We start from the raw sequence: 20,616 nt of genomic DNA, 5'->3' as shown, positions 1-20,616 counted from the left end.
GCAGAAGTTCTCAGTCCCAGCTGCAGGGTAAAGTCCCCACAGAGCTTTCCAAAACCCCAGTGCCAAGGCCGTACCCCAGACCTAAGAAATCAGAATCTTGGGGAACAGGACTCAGACATCAGCCATTTTGAAAGCTCCCCAGTGACTCCAAGGTTGAGGACCTCTGGCCTAGAAGCGGCTGCTCTTCCTTGCCCACCACATCCAGTGGTGGTACATGGGAAATGCACTGGGGCTGCGGCCCAGGTTTTTGCTACCAAGCGTCCACACAGCTACAGGTCTGCATGCGCTCCCTGCTACCTCAGTGAATCTCATGCGGGTGGCCCCCACTCATCTTTGGAAAAATGCTCTCAGGGTGCTTTTCCTATTAAGTGAAGAATCCTGTTCCCCAGCCCACCACCAACCCACCACTTCCACACACAGCACAGACCTCAGGAATGGGAATAGAAATGACTGACTTTAATCAGTCTGTGATGAGATGAACCTCTTTCAGAGGCCAGGTCGGGGTGGGGGAGCCCTGCAGCAGTGGGGCATGCTACTTCAGGCACAACTGAAGCAGAGAACTCTGAGAGAAACCACTGGAAGGGTGGCAGAAGGGGGTGGGCGGGACTTATAGTCAGCTTCCCCTGACTAGGTGGAAATGGTTCCTGAACCCACAGAGGGCTAGCCCCAGCCATGTAGTGGGATAAGCCTCCACACCCCACAGCTACCCCATGTGACCACAGGGCAGCCCCACCCCTTCTTGGGCCTCTTCTTCCTGCCCCATAGGAAGAAGCAGGTTCCTGAGCACATACGGCCCAGCCCTTGCCCAAGCTGGGCCAGACAGCCAAGCAGGAACTTAGACCTCAGTGACGCTCCTGGCTCAGTCCCAGGAGCTCCCACTCTGCCATCTGTCATCGAGGCAGCACACCAACAAGGCAGAGGAGCAGGACGCTGGGCTGGCAAAAGCAGCTCCTGCCCAGGGCTGCAGGCAGTGTCCTCAGCAGGGTGGCGTTGCCACACCTCTCACACCGTCTTAACATCCAGGGTCTGAGCCTGTGACAGGTTCTGGCGCTGGGCTTTGACCATGTGCAGGCGTCTCCCATGCAGCGTGAACTGAGACCAGGTGAACAGCTGCAGCAGAGCACAGGTGATGGGCACCAGCACCAGCAGGTAGAAGCAGCCCTGGCGGAGCGTCGGGGCCTGTGCCGGAGGTGGGGCCGGGGGCTCTGGCCAGGGCTGGGCACTCCCCACAGGGGTCAGTGGGGGCTGCTGGAAGAGATCATGACCTAGGGTGAGAGCACGAAGAATAGGGTCAGCCCTGGTCTCCTCCCAAGTCCACAGAGCCACATCTCAAACATCAATGTACATGTCCAAACTACACCTCTTCATTCCTCCCCCAAACTTGCTTCTCCCTGTTCTTCCTTCTTGGTGAATGGCACCACCATCCACCCAAGACCTCAAAGTCTTCCTAGATTCCTCAGTCAACTTCACCCTTCCCAACAGCCAATCCTTCACCTCCCCCCAACTTCAAAATACACCCAAACCCAAACACTTCTTCCTAACCCTTGGTACCACCTGCTCCAAGCCTCCACTGCCTCTGCTACAGCCTCCCTGCAATCCAGTCTCCATAGGGCAGTCAGAGCAAACTTTAAAAAATGTAAATCAGACTATGTCACTCCCCTGTGTAAAACCCTCCCAATAGCTTCTCTTTGCACAGAGAAAAATCCAAACCCTGCCCTGATCTACAGAGGCCTCCTCTCCTAACCACTCCTGATACCTCAGGCCTTTGCACTTGCCTCTCCCTTTGTCTAGGATTCACTGAGATCTTTCTAGACCAAATCCTTGCCATTCAGTTCACATCCTGGTGTCACCTCCTTGGAGAGACCTTCCCAGACCACACTAAGTAGCTTCTCAGTCACACGGTCTATTTTTTCCATGGCACTTACCACTATCTACTATTTTCTTGTTTGGCTGTTTATTGCCAACCCTGCCCCTCTCCCGACTAGAATTTGAGCTCCATGATGGCAAAGACCTTGTCTGTCTTATTCATTGTTACCTCCCTAGAGGCACCTAGAGCAGCGCCTGGCAGGGAAGATATTCTAGATATATTTGTTGAATGAACAAAGGAAGTATTGAAAGAACCAAAGAACCTGAGACCCAGTTCCTCTATCCTCATGGGGAGAGGCAAAGAAGGGGTGGCAGCCTGGAGCAGCCCAGGCCCAGCCTCTGTCGGCCAATTGCCATTCACTCTCTTTCACTGGACCTAGAGCCCAGGCTTATCAGCTGGTGCGCCACGTAAGCCGTGCCCCCTGAGCCTTGAGAGCCCCATGCCAGCCCCTGTGCCCTCACCTGTGTAGAAGCACAGCAGCCAGGTGCCCAGAAGTGGGGCGAAGGTCTGGCCTGGCTTGGTCACCAGGGCCACCATGCCAAAGAGAAGCGCCGAGGCTGCCTGCTTGCGGTGGTTCAGCACCAGGTCCTCGTCCACCAGGTCAGTGACCACCAAGGTCAACAGCTTACAGGTGCCCTCAGTGAAGACACGGTTGCTGTGAGCAGAGAGAGAGCGGGCAAGAATGAAGGGGTGGGACAGAGGTGTGAGGGTGAGAGAGGGCAGGGCCTACCTGGCAATGAAGAGGCAGAGCAGGCCAGGGCGATCGGGGCCAGCCAACAGCATGAGCAGGCTCAGGCTCAGCTTGAGCAGGAAGAGCCCCCGCACCACGGCGTAGACCCCCCAGCGCCGGCACAGGGGCAGGAAGTAGAGGTTGTTGAGATGGGGAGCGACATACGAGATGCCTGGGGAGAAGGGGTGCAGCCTTGTCAGGGGACACCGACACAGCTTGCACAATTATCTGCATTTTAACAATCAGAATCAGAGTTTGCATTGATTGAACACTAACAACATGCCAGGCTCTGTGCTAAGAACTTCATATCTTTTTATTGAATCCTCATAACCCTTTAAGGTAAGTACTATTATTATCCCTACTTTACAGATGAGAAATGGAGGCCCAAAGAGATTAAATAAAAACACCCAAGGCCACACAGTGAATAAGCAGTCAAGACACACACTCGGGCCTGTCAGACTGTAATCTTCACTGTTAACCAGTCACTCCAGCACATCACCTCCGGGTGGCACCATTGCCAAGAGGATCACCATAAGAGCAGCCCTACCTCCTAACACCCACAAGAGGCTCCCGATTCTTCCTCCAGAAAACAGAGCTGGGGGCTGGAGGTGCACCCCCACAGCAGATTGTGCCCTCTGCCACCCGGGCCCCAGCTGGAGACATGGCTGTGCCTGCAGCTGGGCTAGGGGTTCTGGGGTGCAAGCCTCTGTCCTTCCAGTACTCACCCAACAGGAAGGAGCCCGTGGAGAGGGAGATGTGGTCTGACAACAGATGCTCCAGGAAGAGGGGGAAGAAGTTGCTGTTGAAGTGGCAGTGAAAGACCTGCAACCCAACAGGGGCAGTGAGGAGGCTGCCGGGAAAGGGCGTGCCAAGAACAGGGTGCAAGCCAACGGGGAAGCAGCAGGAGTAAGAGCAGCCTTTATCCCCATGTCCCTCAACATGGAATGTGCCAGAAAGCCTAAAACCAAATTCCTATTGCTTATCTAATTTTGCTAAAAGTTAGAAGGAATGATAAAATTGTCATTAGAACAAGTAAAAGTTTTTTATTTTTATTGAAAACACCTTAGTAAACCAAGCTTAATGACATAAAAACAATCTATTTCTAAATTTGGCTAGCTTACATACTACATGTGTTTTAGGTGTGGCACTTGCTGTTTTAAAAAGATTGTCACAGAGTCCCCAAAGGGGCACCTCTTTCTTATATCCTCACTTTGCTGATGAAGACGCAGCTGCCCGGAGAGACTGAGACCTGCCTAAGATCACACAGAGAGTTAGGAGCTCAGATGGTGCTAGAATCCAGGTCTTCTAACGACCCAACCTGTGTTCCTGCCATCAAATCACCCAGCAGGCCTCACTCAAGGCCCAGAACTGACTTCCCAGCTTTCAAGGAGCCTGTTCCCTTGAGTGAGACATACCCTAGCCATCCCAGGTGGGAGTGGGGGGTGAGGGGACTGCTCCCATACCTGCACTAGGTCCATGCCCACGAACCACAGGAAGTTCCGGTGGTGTGCCAGCTGCCAGAGGTACTGGCCTAAGGTGATGTTGCCTGCCTCTTCACCGCCTACGAGCAGCTCCTCTCCACACAGGCTATGGGGCACAGGGGAGTCAAGAAGGGCCTACAGCTGGGCCATGGCCACCCCCTACCCTGGGGCAGCCACCCATCAGCCAGGGAACCCAGCGTTGAAATCACACTCGGTAGAGTACTGGTGGGATCCTGGAGAGCTGGGGCTGGCCACTCACCTGCCATCCACAGCCAGGGCTGGGCACCCTGGCTCCCTGCCAGCCGCCTCAACCCGCTGCCTCAGCAGCCGTGTGGCCCCCACAAAGCCCAGCCCAGAGCCAGCGGCCAGGGCCACGCAGAAGGCACGGAAGGAAGAGAAGTCCTCTTTGTTCCAGAAGGCATAGGAGGCAAAGACAGAAAGGGAGCCAGCCGCACTGAAGAGGGAGCAGTAGAAGTTGAGGTGGGTGCGGTCGTGGGCTGAGAGGGCCAGGTCAGCCAGCAATGCGTGATGGTGCAGGTCCACGAGTGTCAGGAAGCCATCATAGAGGCACAGGCACAGCAAGAACTGCAGGCCTGCTGGGGCCCAGGGCACCCAGAATGCCAGGAATGAGAGTGCCAGCAGCGGCCCATGCCAGCCCAGTGCGTGCACCCGTGCCAGCACCACGGCCCTCGAGGAGAGCCCGGTGCCAGACCTGCCAGGGAGAGGAGGGCTATTGGGAGATGCCCTTGCAGCCTTGGCAGGCCCCAGCTCCCCCTGCCCCAGAGGGGGGACAGAGGCCCAGATAGTGGGACTCACACAGGGTGGTGCCACTGAGCCCCAAATCCTCAGCCTCCAATTTAGGAAGCATAAGTCACCAGTGGCTACACTCTCTGCTCCCTTGCCAGCCTGCCAGGGTTGATGGCCAAAGGGTGGGGGGATACCCATTTCTCAGTGTTAGGGGCAGTGATGGGCCCAAGCAGAGATGGGTTAAAGGAATCTGCCAGAAGCAGCACAGCACCCAGTCCTGAGGGCCCAACGAGCCAGGCTGGGGTAGCAAAGCAACAGTTAGTCAAGGCTACTTCTCCATCCTGGACAGAGCCTGCCCTGACCCTGGGGAAGGGAGGAAGCTTGGATAATACCTGAAAATAGTCTCCCTTTCTTTCCCCACCCCAAACACAGGCAGGGGTCCTCCAGCACTGGGGTGGGGTCAGGTGGGACAGGACCAGTTATGAGCCATCCCCAGGGCACACAAACCGAGGCTGGGAGCTGAGGAACTGACGGTCACTCAGCCAGCCGAAGAGGGGGTCGTTGAGGCTGTTCCAGAGAAGAAACACCGTCTGTAGGCAGAGGGGAGACAGGGCAGGTGTCCTTTCCAGGCCTTTCCCTACTCCAGCCTGCTCGCCACCCCTCAAAGATGACTCCAGCTTTCTTGCCTGCAAACCTTTGCTCAGGTCAGTCCCTCTGCTAAAACCCACTCTACCAGTCACTGCCCCCATCAAAGTCCCACCCTTCCAGGGCCCAGCTGGTAAATGCAACCAGCTGATAAATTAATATATGTGAATATACTATATTATATATGTGAATACATGGAACAGTGCCTGGCTCACAGGACAGTGGCCAGGAGAGCTGGTGTAATCCCCACTGAGGAGGAGTCATCAAAGCTTCCAGCTCCAGCTTTTCTTGCTGAGTCTCTGCAGGCAACCTGGCCTGCTCCATGCTCCCGACAGGGCGGGATCCAGCATTGCCATCTGTCCAGCTCCCCTGGGCTGGCCACCCCAGCACTGGCCTACCTCTCCAACCCAGAAGGCAGCTTTGTTGATCTTGTACACTGAGAGAAAGGTGTCCACGTAGTAAAGAAGGAACACGTTGTGCAGGACAGAGATGAAGAGGGCCAGGGAGCCATAGACCACGGCTGTGGGCAGGCCCAACAACCAGGCCTGGGGCCTGCCCAGCCCCATGGCTGCCAGCCCAACCTCAGCCCCAGAAGCACCGAGGAGCACTCATGGCCACAAGCAGTCTGGCCATCCTTGTCCCTGGGGAAGAAAAAGCCAGTTAGCTGCAGGGATCAAAGCCAGCTCTGCTCCTAACCCCAGATCTCTGAGTCATTTAAAAACTCATTTCCACTGGGAGAAAGTTTGTGCGTAAAACAAAGCTGGGGAATCATTAATGACATAGAGCTGAAACAACGCTGGGCTAGATACCACTACCCGGGAGTAACCCAAGGAAGCTGATAAAGGCGTGGGAAGAGAAAGTAGGCATCCAACAAGTGCTGAGCCAGGTCGTCTGCTGGGCGGTGTGCTCAGTATCTTCTTTTATCCACACTATCTGACCTTAACAGTCCAGATGTGACAACCCTGAGGTTGGGCACACGATGTACCTACGGTATAACCTCAGGCAAGCCACTTAACACAAGCCTCAGTTTCCTCTTCTGTAAACGGAAAAAGGGAGGATCAAGGCTTCTCTGCAGAGGAATGTAAGGATTAAATGAGGTAACTCATGGAAAGTGCTCAATAAATGGATGTTGGTGGTGTCATTATTATCTTTATAAAATCCCTACAAAGTTTATAGCACTATTACAATGTTATAGGAGAGCAACCTCAAGCTCAGAGATGTTAAGTAATTTGCCCAATGTCATACAGCAAGAGTATCAGACTAAACCCCGGCCTGTCTGGCTCTAATCAGGTTCCTGTGAACTGCTGGGTGGAATGGAGAAAGCTGCTATGATGTCAGGTTCCAGAAGTTTATAAGAATGATAATATGTGATCAGAGTCCACAACTGTTCACACACTTTGATTCTGGAAATTCCACCTGAAGGAACTAACCCCAAAGGAACGTGTAGAGAGATTTTGTGGCAGCAACATTTATAAACAGCAAAAATTTGGACACAGCCCAAGCACGCAACAAAGGGATTGGCGCAACAAGCCTGATGCTCTCCAGAAAGGGCAAGCACTTGGGTGACCTCCACATATGGGAGAGAAACTCAAGAACACGTTACATGAAAAGAGAGAATGAAGGACAGCAAGGGTGCCTGGCTTCCAACCAGGCAGACTCATGCACAGACTGGTAGGCTAGACTGACCACGGGTGGGGAAGGAAATAAAAAGTCAGATTTTTATTAGAACAGCGCTTCTCAAACCATAATATGCTTTCAAGTCACCTGGGGACTTTGTCAAAATGTAGATTTTGACTCAGTAGGTCTGGGGAGTAATCTGAGATTCTGCATTTCTAACAGGCTCCCAGGTGATGCCAATGTTGCTGGTCCATGACCACACTCTGAGCAGTGAGGCATTAAGTTTATCTGTCTCTTTTTTTAGACTCAAAGCTGCTGTTCTCTTTTCAGAAAAATAATCCCATGTGTGCTTGTCCTCCCCGCAGAGGGAAGCTATGGTGGCTTCCTTCTCTCAAACTCCCTGTTGTGAGTTGAACTGTGTCCCCAAAAAAGTATGTGCAAGTCCTAACCGCTAGTACCTATAAGTGTGACCTTATTTGGAAGTAGGATCTTTGCAGATGTACCCAAGTTAAGATGAGGTCATACTGAATTAGGATGGGCCCTAATCCAATGACTGGTATCCTTATAAGGAGAAGGAAATCTGAACAGAGACAGACATACACAGAGAGGAGAGAAGACAGCCATGTGAAGACGGGGCAGAAACTGGAGTGATGCAGCTACAAGCCAAGGAATGCCAAGGATTGCAGGCAACCACTAGAAGCTAAGAGGCAAGGAAGCATTCTTCCCTAGAGCCTCCAGAGGGAGCATGACCCTGCTGACGTCTTGATTTTGGACTTCTACCCTCCAGAACTATGAGAGAATAATTGGCAGTTTTAAGCCACCTGGTTTGTGGTAACTTGTTACAGCAGCCCTAGGAAACTTATACAAACCTTCAGGGGCTGTGCCTCTGCGAGTCCTTGTGGCCCACGCCTGCCTATGGGCCTCATCTACATGTCTGTGCACACACACTCACACACAAAGCCAAAACTTCTGTTTCCCATCAGGGTCAGGCCCTGGAGAGCTGACTTCAGCCCCAGTCCAAGAGTAATGATCCACAGGACCTGTCCTTGTCCCATGGCTCCCCCTCCCTGCCCAGCCTTCGAGGGCCTCTGCAATCTGGCCTCTCCCAGCCTGTCTAGCCCAGCCTCCCTTGGATTTTCAGCCACCCTCTCCTCTGGCCAGGCCTTTGTTCTTGCTGGTGCCTCCCACCAGAAGCACCTTCCCCATCTCCTCATCTCCATCTCACTCATCCTTCAGGAGCCAGCACTGTATTCAGGAGACCTTCTCCCACTCCTTGGGCGCTCACTGATGCCTCCTGCCCCTGCACAGCAGATGCTCCTGCCTGCCCCCACTCCAACCTGACTGGGGGGTTTTCGAGGGCAGGGCCTAGGTCTTCGCCTTCTATCTCCCTCTCAGGGAGAATGGGCTGGACTTGACCACTCTTGCTGTAGAAGGGACCGGCTGGTAGAGAAAGAGGCTCTGAGGGGAGAATAAGGAGAGAATTTCACTGGGGTCTGTCTCAGGCTCATTGGAAGCTGAGTAGCAATCACTCAAGAGATATCTATGCAGCCCCACCCCCACCCCTCTGCCAACCTTGTGCCAGTCTATGCCTAGTGGTGGGGGAATGAGAGAAGAAGTGGACAAAACTACCTGAAACCAGCTGTTAAAGTCTGTGAGAATACTCCCCAGGCCACAGTGATCCTACATTGTCCCAAAGCAGGAGGATGGCCAGGTGGCCTCTCCCTGGGGCCCTTGAGCCCCTGAAGGAACGCCGGGTGGGAAATGCTTCTCTTTTTTTTTTCACAGCTTTATTGAGGTATAATTGACATACAATAATCTGCACATATTCAAATTGTACAGTCTCATCAGTTTTAACATATGTATACACCTGGGAAACCATCACCACAATTGAGACCATGAACATATCCATTACCCTAAAGCTTCCTCGGCACTTTCTAAGTAACATAGAGGAAAGAAGACACACTGGAGGTCCCCTGAAGTCCTGACTCTACCATTTACTACCTGTGTGACCTGGAGCAATTTGCTTAACCTCTCTATGCCTGTTTCTTGATCTGCAGTATGGGGCCAATCTTCCTAAGGCTACTGTTAGCAGTCAATGAGAAGATACTTTAAAGCTCTTAGCATGGTAAGTGCAATGAGCACTTTAAAGATTATTACTATTGACCTCTCAGGCCTTCCATATCCACCACACAGGGATGGGGCGGGGATTAATTATGTACACAACATAATTGTGTGTGGGGATGATAATACCAACCTCTGTTACTGTCCTTAACTCGTCAATTTCTCTGATTCCCCAGGGCCTTTCAGAACTCCCCTACGTCATCTCCAAAGCCTTTGGCCAAGGAAGTGAAGCCCCACCCCCCTATCCGTCCCCTGCCCCTACCCAGATGTCCAGTGACCTGCCCTGGTTGCTGGAGAAGGTGAACCCTGCAGGCAAAGTCCTCAGCCTCCACCAGCCGGCTCCCTGCACCCACGCTAGGGCAACGGTAGAAGAAAACCTCAAAGAGTGGTGAGATGGAAAGGGTACGACTTTTGCCATCAGAAGGGCCTGGGTTTAAATCCCAACTGCACTTTCTACTACAAACGTAACCTCAGGCAAGTCCCTTAATGCGTCTGAGCTTCAGTTTCCTCACCTGTAAAATGGGGGTAATAATGCCTATCTTTATAGAAGTGCAGGAAGGATTAAACTAATGTCCAGGAAGCCCAGAGCACTGTGCCCATCACATGGAAGATGCTCAGAAACTGCCTTTTTCTTGGGCTCACTTATAACAGATTAAGGTAAGAGCAGGAGAATATCCTGGTAATCATACCCCTGCTTGTGGTAAGGGAGTTCAAGAAAAATGACAGGGCACAAAAGGGAAAGTCAGAAGAGGAGGGCCTGCAAGGAGCAGGAACACATACGATGTTCGGGAGTGCCAGAGACCAACCCCCAATACAGACCAGAGCTGGAGGCAAAGCAACCTGTCCAGGTAGGCCTCTGCCCTGGAGAGGCAGCTGGGGGAGGAGTGTGCAGGGTCACTCCAGCGGTTTCTCTTCCAGATTCCGCTTCTCTATCAGGAAACATCTTCTCCTACTAGCCCTCTCCACCCTCAATCTGCCTCAGCAGAGAACAGCCCTGCCTCTTCCGGGGAGGAAGAGCTTGGAGCCCACACCAGCCTAGTTGTATAATCTGGGTGAGATATCCTGTAACCTGCAACCAGCTCCACCCCCACCTGGTACCTTACAGGAGAGCCTGCTGGAGGCCAGCACAGCCTATCGCTCCCCACTGCTGGTATGGTCCCAGTTGCGTGGCCTTGAGCCAGCCACTCCCTCTCCCTGGGCCTCAGTCTCCTCATCTATAATGTGGGGATGATAATACCAACCTCTCAGATTGCTGTGAGGTTAAAATACAAAAGGTATACAAAGCACCAAGCATAGTACTTGGCACATAGAAGACCTCCAATAAACAGTAGCTATTATTATTATTCCTTTTCATGTCTCTGAGGTCTGGTGTCATGATCTTTAAAGGGTTTTAGTCAGTGTCCCCTTCTGCCAAATCCATGATTGAAGTTGTCTTTCCAGGACCCAACGCTGATGCTTCTCGCTGCCTGGTATATCCCGCCATCCCTTGAGTTCTTTTTTAAATGCCACCTCCACACCTTTGCTCATGCTGTTTCTTCCACCTAAAATACTCTAGATGTAACTACAGTCACGCGTCACTTAAGCAGAGGGGTACGTTCTGAGAAATGTGTTGTTAGGTGATTTTGTTGTTGTATGAACTACATAGAGTGCACTTACACAAACCTAGATGGTAGAGCTTACTACACACCTGGGCTATATGGTACTAATCTTATGGGACCACCATCTTATACGCAGTCCTTCATTGACCAAAATGTCATTATGAGGCGCGTGACTATATATACCATTTCTCACGCATATAGGACATACCTGGCTTTTACATCCATCATCATGAATCTTTACAACTATTTACGTTACTATTTACGTCCTCATTTTATAAATAAAGAAACCAAGGCTCTGAAGGTTAAATAACTGGCCCCAAATCACAGAGCTATTAGGTACTGGAGCCAAGATTCAAAACAGGTGTTTTTGACTAAAAAAACTCAGCATTTCTCACGTCACCATGCCCACCCTCCACCACCATCTTACCAAATCCTGCTGATCCAAGGCCCAGTTCAGTGGCACAAGCCTTCCCCAGTATACCTAGTCAGGTGTTCTTGCCCCTTTTTGGGTCCCTTGGCTCCTATATCAGCATCCAAATGCCCCCCTACCCTTCTCCAGCCCCCAAGCTCCAGAAGGGCAGGGGCAGGCTCATTCACCACACAGTAGGTGCTCAATTAATACCTGCTGGGTCGATTTGCCCCTAAAAGGCCAATATGGACATCCCCAGCCCTAGGGAAGAGCAGCAGCCACAAGAGGAATGTCACCCCCAGATCCCACTGTGCCCCTCAGCACTGCGTTCTGCTTGGCCGTGGGAGTCACAGAGAGGTAACCTGGGGAAGCTTGAGGTGCCCTGCTGAGTAAAACATGTCCAGCAAGGCAACAGGTCTACAAAGAGGAATAGTGATAATAACAAAAAGTAACATTTATTAACCTTTTACCACTGCCCAGCACTGTGCTAAGAAAAACAGAAACAGTATGGGAAGAGAGCTCAGAGCAGGGAGGTAGAAAGACAGCAGATCAGGAAGGGTTTTGTAAACCACACACAAGATTCCATCCTGAGGACAATGAGATGGGGGCCCTGGGGGTGCTGACGTGATAGAATCAGATCTGTTTGGAAGGGGTCTCCTGGCATCATGTAAAAACTCTCCCCTCTTCACCCCATCAGGTTACTGGGAGATGAAGAACTAAAAAGGGATGGAAATAGTAGCATCTCTCTGATTTCTAAGCCAACCTATGGTGGGCGCAGGGCTGATGGATTTGGTGGAGGAAACCAAGAATGCCAGACCCGGCCCCCTAGAGTGAGGAGGCATCAGAAGGAGGGTGGGTGTTTGCTTCCAAGTCCCTTCAGAAGAACTAAAGACTATATGAGAAGCAGTTAGTACAGAGGGAAAAGGCTACTAATAAGCATAATTTGGAGCTGGGAACCCTGGGTCAGGTCTGAAAGTTATCACTAAGTAGCTATGTGAGTTTGTTCCTACATCTGTGAAGCAGGAGAAAATTCCTCTCCCTGCCTGTCCTCAGGGGTATCAAATGCACCTGAAAGGTATACTTTCCTACACAAACATTAGGTGTGTCCTTTTCTCAACAAGCAGCTGACCTCTGAATTGTGTGCTGTTTCCTGTCTCACACCCCAGAGCCTTGTCTTCCTGCCCAGCCTCCCCACAGCAGGGTCCAGCCCACCCTCCATCCCCAATACTAATGGGCCCATCCTCCTCCTCAGGCAAGAAATGAACTTTCACCTTATTGGAGGAGGGACCTTTTCCCTCTCCCTCCTCGGTAGGTTACTACAACAGCACTGGGGGCTCAGCAACTTCACCCTAGGACCAGCCGTTCCTCCCACGCCACTGAGGAGTCTGGGATCAACCCAGGAGCTCTTTACTCAGTAGCTGGCGCTGAAACATGTGTTGGTCCTCCAGCCGATCTGCACATTAAAATCACTTGAGGAGCTGCTGGTATTATTATACCGAGGCCCAGGCCTCACCCCTGACCAATTAAATCAGAATTTCTAGGGGTGGGACCCAACACATCCCTGTTCTTTTAAAGCTCCTCAAGCGGCTGCCCAGTGGCTTAGCGGTTAAGCGCGCTCAGCACCGCTGCTGGCAGCCGGGGTTCGGATCCCAGGCGCGCACTGATGCACCGCTTCTCCGGCCTCATGGCTGCATCCCACATACAGCAACTAGAAGGATGTGCAGCTATGACATACAACTATCTACTGGGGCTTTGGGGGGGGGGAAATAAATAAATAAAATCTTTAAAGCTCCTCAAGTGGTTCTACTACGCCACTAGGGTTAAGAGCCAATATCTTAATGAACTGGATCCCGGCCTGAAGCATCCCACGACCCCAGCCCCAGGGAGCCCTTCTGCAAGGATTCCACCCTCGCCCCTTGAGCTTCTCCCACCCAAAGACTCTCTCAACCCACAACCTGATCACCTCAGGGACCCCCCCGCAGACAGCCCCCAGGACTCCCAGAGAGGACAGCATTCCCGTCCCCCTCGGGTCTGTCCTTCGCGTCTGACAGGCCCGCGGTCCGGCCCGCTCCTGCCCCTCAGCGCCGGCAGCGGACCAGCCCCTCACCGCAATCCTGGCACGCGAAGCCTAATCCCACGGCTGCCCGGAGCCAGATGCAAGCCGGTGCGCCTGCGCGCACGCCGCCGGCCGCTTCCCAGCCCCTCCCTCCGCCCCCGCCCCGCGATTGGCCCCGCGCGCCTCCCAGGACCGCCGCCCCGGCAGGTGCCCGCTCCCGAGGCTGCTGCCGCCATGTTTGTCATGGGCGCTTGCCGTTAGGGACCAAAAAGAGAAAGTGGGTAATAGCAAGAAGCGGGCAAGTTGCCTGGATTCCTGACCGAATCATCCCCTCCCTTTGACCTCCACGAAGGCTTAATGTCATTTCAGTTCAAACCACAAGGTTTTTCTAAGCGCCCCCCTTCCACTCTCCCGTGCCTCATTAATTCAGAGAATGAAGAGAGTTGGGCACCTTCCTTCAAGCCTTGTGGTCTGACTGGATGCACAGCTGAGCCCATAAGGAGATGGCAGTGGCACAACCTGGGACTCGCTGATGCTGCATTGTGAGCCCCACAAGATTGGACAGGCCCAGCTTGAGCTGTGGGCACCAGGGCTCAGGCCACAGGTGCCAGACCCTGAAACAGCAACCATGCAGCCCAACCTCGTCGTATTAGTAATAGTAATAATAAAATATAAGGAGTACTAAGCTCTTACTATGTGCCCAGTACTGTGTTAAGCTCTCTACATGCATTATCTTTTTTTTTTTTTAAGATTTTATTTATTTTTCCCCCCAAAGCCCCAGTAGATAGTTGTATGTCATAGTTGCACATCCTTCTAGTTGCTGTATGTGGGACCCGGCCTCAGCATGGCCAGAGAAGCGGTGCGTCAGTGTGCGCCCAGGATCTGAACCCTGGCCGCCAGCAGCGGAGCACGCGCACTTAACCGCTAAGCCACGGGGCCTGCCCTCTACATGCATTATCTTGTTGAGTCCTCACATCATCCCTGGGAGGTAGGTGCTATTATCCCCATTTTACAGATGAGGAAACTAAGGTTCAGAGAGATTCAGTGACTTTCACACAACGAGCAAGAGGTCCAGACAGCTAGAACCCAGCTCTCCTGACTCCCAGAACAGGAGTCTTTCCTCTTCCTGTCCCTGCCCAGGCCCTCGAAGTTTTGTTTTGCTCAGTCTAGTCTGTTAAGGATGTCCCACGTGTTCTGCCAACAGGTCTGTAAGCCTGGTTAGATTTTCAAACAATCAAATAGGACACACTCCAGACCTGCTCTTTCCCTCCCCTGGGAGATAGGGCAACAAGCATAGCCTTTGGCTACTGGGGGACCTGGGACTCAGTCCCCTAGCTCCACTGCTTCTTTGGTTAAGGGACTCTCCTTTTGTGAGCCTCTGTTTTATGCCTTATAGGAGTTTTGTGGGCATCAAATAAGAAACAGGGGCATAAGAGTTTTGTGAACTTTTGGCCCTTACACCTTTGTTGATTGTTGTCAACAGGAATATTGTTCTCGTCCTCCTTCCTGACAATCTAATAAAGGGCCCACTCACAGCAAATCGCCCACTCAAGAGCCCAGAAGCTAGAGTCTGTTGAACCGGTTCCTGGGGACACCCAAGGAGCCCATGAACCGTACCCCCAGCACCCATCTCCCACCAGTCTATCTCATTTCCTTTCTCCCCAATCCTGCCCCTTCAGACCCTCTTCTTACCTCCTATGTCCCCTCAAGCTGCACACACATCATCTCTCTTCTAGACTTCAAGCAATTGCAGAAACCCTTCCTGCTCTAGAAAGCTCTCATGACTAGAAGGAAGGTGACCATTTCTCCCCCAACCCTACCCCTCACCCTCATCTCTGTGCTTCCTCGGCTCTGAGAATAGAGGGCAAGAAACCCAGCAATCAGCATGGAGTCTGGCGCACTAGGGCCTCTGTAAATTGACTAAAGGAGTCCTCCTGCCTCTCCATCTCTGGCCAGTGTGTGCCTTTATGTCAGAGAAAAGCCTGAGTCTTTACTTAGTCCTTGCTGGATGTCCAGTTGGGGAATGGGAGAATGGGGGAATGGGGAAGGCTGCCAAGGGCCAGAACTGGATGTGACCTAATAGGAAAGATTTTGTCTCCTATGTTGCACTTAATACCCCGTGGTTACACTCTGAGGTCCCTCAGCCCTCTGATTTTACAGACAATGTAACCAGTTACCCTTTTATGTCAGCACCAGGGCTAGACCTTGTATAATTTTATTTATTTGTTTATTTTTTCCCCAAAGCCCCAGTAGATAGTTGTATGTCATAGCTGCACATCCTTCTAGTTGCTGCATGTGGGACGCGGCCTCAGCATGGCCGGAGGAGCGGTGCGTCGGTGCACGCCCGGGATCCGAACCCAGGCCGCCAGTAGCGGAGCGTGCGCACTTAACCGCTAAGCCACGGGGCCGGCCCTAGACCTTGTGATTATCTCTGATTTCCCTTCCCAGCTGCCAAGCACAGACCTAACTGGGAGGGGACACGGGGTGCAACTGGGGTCATATCGCCTGCCTTCTTGAGGTGTATCCGAGTCCCTGGATCATGGGACAGATAGATACACAAGCACTCTCTCTCCTTGAAATTCTCTCCTCCCTTGGCTTCTGACCTCTCTGATTTAGGTTCCACCGTGTTCTCCTCCTAACAACTCCTCTTCAGTCTCCTTCACTGGGGCACTTTTTCCCAGGGCCTTCTAAAGCCCTTGAGGGAGGGTCCCCCAGGTTTCCATTTTCAAGACTCTTGATTTATTCACTCAAAATTGGCAGGCCATAGACTGTATGGGGTAAAAGAGACTTCAAAAACAAGATTGCTGCCCTCAAAAGGCGTGGCACCCAACAAACTGGCAGCCGTGATGACACAGTGTGATTCGGGCCAGGGTAGCAGCTATTCTGGTAACTTCACCTGTTACTTTTCCCTTCATGACTACTCCCCCCATCTCCAGCCTGAATATAAAACTGCTTGCTGGACAGCTCCCCAAACGCCCGATTTGAACCTACCATTCCTTCAACTTCCAATCACCCACTAGTGGTTTTTATCACCAGGATTGCCAGGTGGCCAAGCCAAAAGGATGTGCATCCACCTCTATCCTACCCTCTCCATCCAGGCAGTTATACTGGATCAAGTCCAGGCGAATCCGCTCCCACCTCTTTCCCCTCCCTTGCGCCTGTTTTGATTGTCAGTGTTCCTGGGCTAATGGAGAACTTCCTCTAAGACTGGCTTCCAGCATCTCTCTTTCGCCAATCTATTCTCTACTTTGCCCACAAGTGAGCTCCTGATCAACTCAGGTTACTGAATTTGGAAATTTTGCATAATAAAATGCTGGGAGAAAAATACTCAGGGGTGTATTGTTGATGCAAGCAACAGATGACTCCACTCAAACTAGATTAAGCAAAAAAGGAATTTATTGGCTCATGTAACTTTAAAGTCCAGAACTCAAATGATGTCATCAGGACTCAATTTCTCTCTGTCCCTTGGCTCCACTGCTCCTGTGGCTCCATCTCAGTCATGCCTTCACCTCTCAACCCAGACTGCATTCTTTCAAATTTCTGTCCTGGGGAAAAAGAGCACTTCTTTCCACCCAACAAGAGAACAAAGTCCTGGGATTGGCTCCCATTGGCCCAAGTTGAGTCACATGGCTATCCCAAACCAATCACCATGGCCAGAGGGATGGCAGTGCTGACTGGTTTAGCCCTAAATCACTGGCAACTTAAGGATGGAATAGAACCAACTCTTCCAGAACTGCTTTACTGAGAGTAAATAAGATGTGGCACCTAAAAAAATCAGCAGTGGGGGGTGGGTGGGCTGTAACTGGAATCAGGGTGCATGAATGTGGAGAGACTCACAGCTTAGGCCTTGTTTTTCTCATTTTGCCTGAAAACTTCCTCCCCAGACCAGCAAAGGTCTTCAGCAAGCATGTGGGAACCAATATTAAAATACAGGCTTCTTGGGGCCAGCCTGGTGGCACAGTGGTTAAGTGCGCGCACTCAGCTTCGACGGTCTGGGGTTTGCAGGTTCAGATCCCAGGTGCGCACCGATGCACCGCTTGTCAAGCCACACTGTGGCAGCATCCCATATAAAATAGAGGAAGATAGGCACGGATGTTAGCTCAGGGCCAATCTTCCTCAGAAAAAAAAAAGAGGAGGACTGGCATCGGATGTTAGCTCAGCACTGATCTTCCTCACACACACACACAAAAAATACAGGCTTCTCAACATCCTAGGCTCCAACTTGATCTTGGTCTCACACTCTCCTCACCTCCCCCACAGGTGTGACCAGATCCACCTGGGGGAGCAGGAGCAGGTGGAGAAACGGGCCAGTCCCACAGGGCCCATCATTGAGATCCAGGCTGGGGTGAGGTCAGTCTATAGGTAGCCTTGGACATTCCTCAGGTGCTGGGATTTGGAGGAAGGGCAAAGTGATAAATAGGAGAGGTGTAGTAATTTCCTATTGGTGCTGTCAAAACTTAGTGGTTTAAAACAATACAAATTTATTATCTTACAGTTTTGGAGGTCAGGAGTCTGAAATGGGTCTCATTGATTAAAATCAGTGTTGGCAGGACCGTGTTCCTTTCTGGAGGCTTTAGGGGAGAATCCATTTTCTTGCCTTTTCCAGCTTCCAGAGGCTGCCTCCATTCCTTGGCTCATGACCCCCTTCCATCTTCAAAGCCAGCAATGGCTGGTCGACTCTCATATTACATCACTCTGACTCTTCTGCCTCCCTCTTCTACATTTAAAGACCCTTATAATTATATTGCGTCCACCCAGATAATCCAGAATAATCCTATTTTAAGGTCACCTAATTGGGGCTGGCCCAGTGGCATAGGGGTTAAGTGTGTGTGCTCCACTTCGGCGGCCCGGGGTTTGTAAGTTGGGATCCCGGTGCACCCCAACACACTGCTTGTCAAGCCATACTGTGGCAGCATCCCATATAAAGTAGAAGAAGAACATGGGCACGGATGTTAGTCCAGGGCCAATCTTCCTCAGCAAAAAGAGGAAGATTGGCATCGGACCTTAGCTTAGGGCTAATCTTCCTCACCAGAAAAAAAAAGGTCAGCTAATTAACAATCTTAATACCATCTGCAACCTTAATTCTCCCTTGCCATGTAACATAACAGATTCACAGGTTCCCAGGGATTAGGTCGCAGACATTTTAGGAGTGGGAGGGCACACATTTTTCTGCCTACCACTGGAGGCCTCCCCCAGCAAAGGCAGCCCAGCAGCTGGGAGAGAGTACCAGTTTTAATCATCCAGCAACTACCACCCACCCCACTGGGAAAGAGAGAGGTGGAGGGTTGTGACCTGCAGCAAGAGGGGACTGGAGCTCTTTCTGGATGAAGCAATCTTTCCAGCTTCTGGGCTTTGGAATCAGTTGGACTGCGTTCAAATACCACTGTGCTACTTAAGACTGTGTGACCCTGGGAAAGTGGCTCACCATCTCTGAGTCTCTGGTTCTTTATCTATTAAATGAGAATAATATCACCATGTTCTTCACAGTTAAGAATTAGAAGTTCTTAATGTAACATCCTAAAGCAGAAGGACTGTGAGACAGTCTGAAAGAAGCATGGATTGGTGATAAGGCTACATGGGGTTGAATTCTGCCCTTACCATAACTGGCTGTGTGAATTTGGGCAAGTTGTGGTGAGGGCAACTCTGAGTAAAGGCCTCAGCGTCTAGCTTGGGGCCGGCAGGCTCATCCAGTGTAGACACAGGCTGCCTGGCTCTTGGCCAGCTCCAGGTGTTTCCCTTTGCCTGGAAACCGGGAGGTGTGGCTAAGACAGAGCATGGAGGGCAGTTCAACTAAAAAGTGGTGGAGAACCCCGCTCTGGACCTCTCTGGCTCCCCCAAATTCTGGGGACCAGCTCCCCGGGGCTAAAGGAGACAGGTGAGTGTGGAACTATCTAGGAAGAGCATTTCAGGGCTGAGGGCTTGAAAAAGCCTGGGGTCCTTATTGCCTGCTGGGAGCCTGGGGTTCGGGCCCAGCCCTGGGACATGAGGTAGGAGCTGAACACCTTAAGACGCGTTCCCCAAAGGCACTAGGCACGCGCATGGGCTCCTGGGATGACCCCGAGCCTTGGGTAAGAACCAAGTGTATCCACACACACACCCCCCCCCCACCACAGGTGTGGACCAGGCCCCGGCCCAGGCCCCGGCCCCAGTAAAAATGCCCGCTGCCTGAGCTTCAGACCATGTACTCATACAGCAGCCTGGCTCCCGGAGATGGCGTCTGGCCTTCGCTGCAGCCCCTCACCTACACCTACCTGCCCGCCCCTCTGCTGCTGCCCCCCATCCAGGCCCACAACTTCTGCAGCCGGCCCCGGAGCCTGAGCGCGGGCGAGTGGGGCGCCCCGCGGGAATACCACTGCTTCCACGGCCCGGGCGCGCCCCTGGGGGCCGTGCCGCCCTTGTGGGTCTTTCCGCAGGCCTATGCCGCGCCCTTCTACCTGGGGCCGTCGCTGCATGCGCCCGTGGCGGCGGGGACGGTGGCGGCAGAAAGCTGGGCGCCGTGGCCAGAGGGCGGCAGCCTGCAGGCGGAGCTGCGCTGGGGCCGCGCCTGGAGCTGCCGGACTTCGTGCGCCGGGAGCTGCGGCGCGTGTACGGCACGTACCCGCGCACCGACGTGCGCGTCACCTACAGCGGGGGCGAGTTCCTGCTGCAGGCGGCGCCGCGCGTGCGCGAGCCCGAGCACCGCGTGCAGAGGAGTGTGCTGCGTCCGCCCGCCAGCAGCGGCAGCGGGGACAGCAGCCCAGCGCGGAAAGCGGCGGAGCGCGGCCGAGGGAAGAAGAGGAAAGGCCGGAGCTGAGGGCGCCGCAGGGCCCGGCGGCCAGCCGGGATGCGCACGCGCGGCTCTCATCCCCTGCGCCCGCCGCCGCCAGCCTGCGAGGAGGGAGATCTCAGCTGTGCGCTGCAGGCTAGTGCGCCTGTCACCTGTGGAGTTTTTTTGTCTTTTTTTTTTTTTTTTTAAATGAAGACTGCCCGTTGCCCACCTCCTGCACTTCCTTGATTTCTCTCACGTTATTGCTGGATGGTGGGGGAAGGGCGAGAAGGGATCAAGGACATCCCTGAGTAGGTGTCCTGTTACTCTTCCCTTCTACTTAGGCTTGGGAAGCCTGGGTGTGGGATGAAAGAAGGGCCTAGACCCTTGTTTCCTCTCTCCTCCTCCGCATCGTCTTCCCCTTAGAAGCCTGCCCTGCAATAAGGCCCCATGTTCCCTTTATCCTCTCCTCCCTCTAGCAAAGCTCCCAGGACTCCCCAGCCTGAGGGCCCACCTATTCCCAGCTTGCAAGGAAAAGTGAATAAATGAGTGAAGTCAAATATATGCTGCGAGATCACTTTTATGTTTGGGGGTGGAAGT

General features: G+C 52.7%; 2 protein-coding genes across 3 annotated transcripts; one reads left to right on the top strand and one right to left on the bottom strand.

Moving 5' to 3' along the window:
* Positions 1 to 435: 435 nt before the first annotated feature.
* Positions 436 to 19,863, bottom strand: SLC68A1 (solute carrier family 68 member 1). Of its 2 annotated transcripts, XM_087432514.1 has the most exons (9): positions 19,706 to 19,863; positions 5,869 to 6,111; positions 5,333 to 5,415; positions 4,338 to 4,790; positions 4,061 to 4,184; positions 3,323 to 3,419; positions 2,598 to 2,769; positions 2,329 to 2,522; positions 436 to 1,265 (listed from the first exon to the last, which is right to left on the bottom strand). In XM_087432514.1, exons 2-9 carry the CDS (start codon positions 6,034 to 6,036, stop codon positions 1,003 to 1,005), a joined length of 1,554 nt encoding a protein of 517 aa, XP_087288640.1. In that variant the 5' UTR covers positions 6,037 to 6,111; positions 19,706 to 19,863; the 3' UTR covers positions 436 to 1,002. The 2 variants fall into 2 exon arrangements, with proteins under 2 accessions (XP_087288640.1, XP_004428065.1); XM_004428008.3 differs by lacking the exon at positions 19,706 to 19,863 and having other exon boundaries at positions 5,869 to 9,397.
* Positions 19,083 to 20,583, top strand: C6H10orf95 (chromosome 6 C10orf95 homolog). Its single transcript, XM_087432515.1, is given in 3 exon segments — positions 19,083 to 19,146; positions 19,385 to 19,811; positions 19,814 to 20,583. Coding segments are annotated over 2 exon segments (612 nt in total). The 5' UTR covers positions 19,083 to 19,146; positions 19,385 to 19,450; the 3' UTR covers positions 20,065 to 20,583.
* Positions 20,584 to 20,616: the final 33 nt, after the last annotated feature.

This window comes from Ceratotherium simum, chromosome 6, assembly GCF_057802395.1.
Source record: "Ceratotherium simum simum isolate JZ-2026a chromosome 6, ASM5780239v1, whole genome shotgun sequence".
Classification (NCBI taxonomy): domain Eukaryota; kingdom Metazoa; phylum Chordata; class Mammalia; order Perissodactyla; family Rhinocerotidae; genus Ceratotherium; species Ceratotherium simum.
This window is presented reverse-complemented; position numbering and strand designations above follow the sequence as displayed.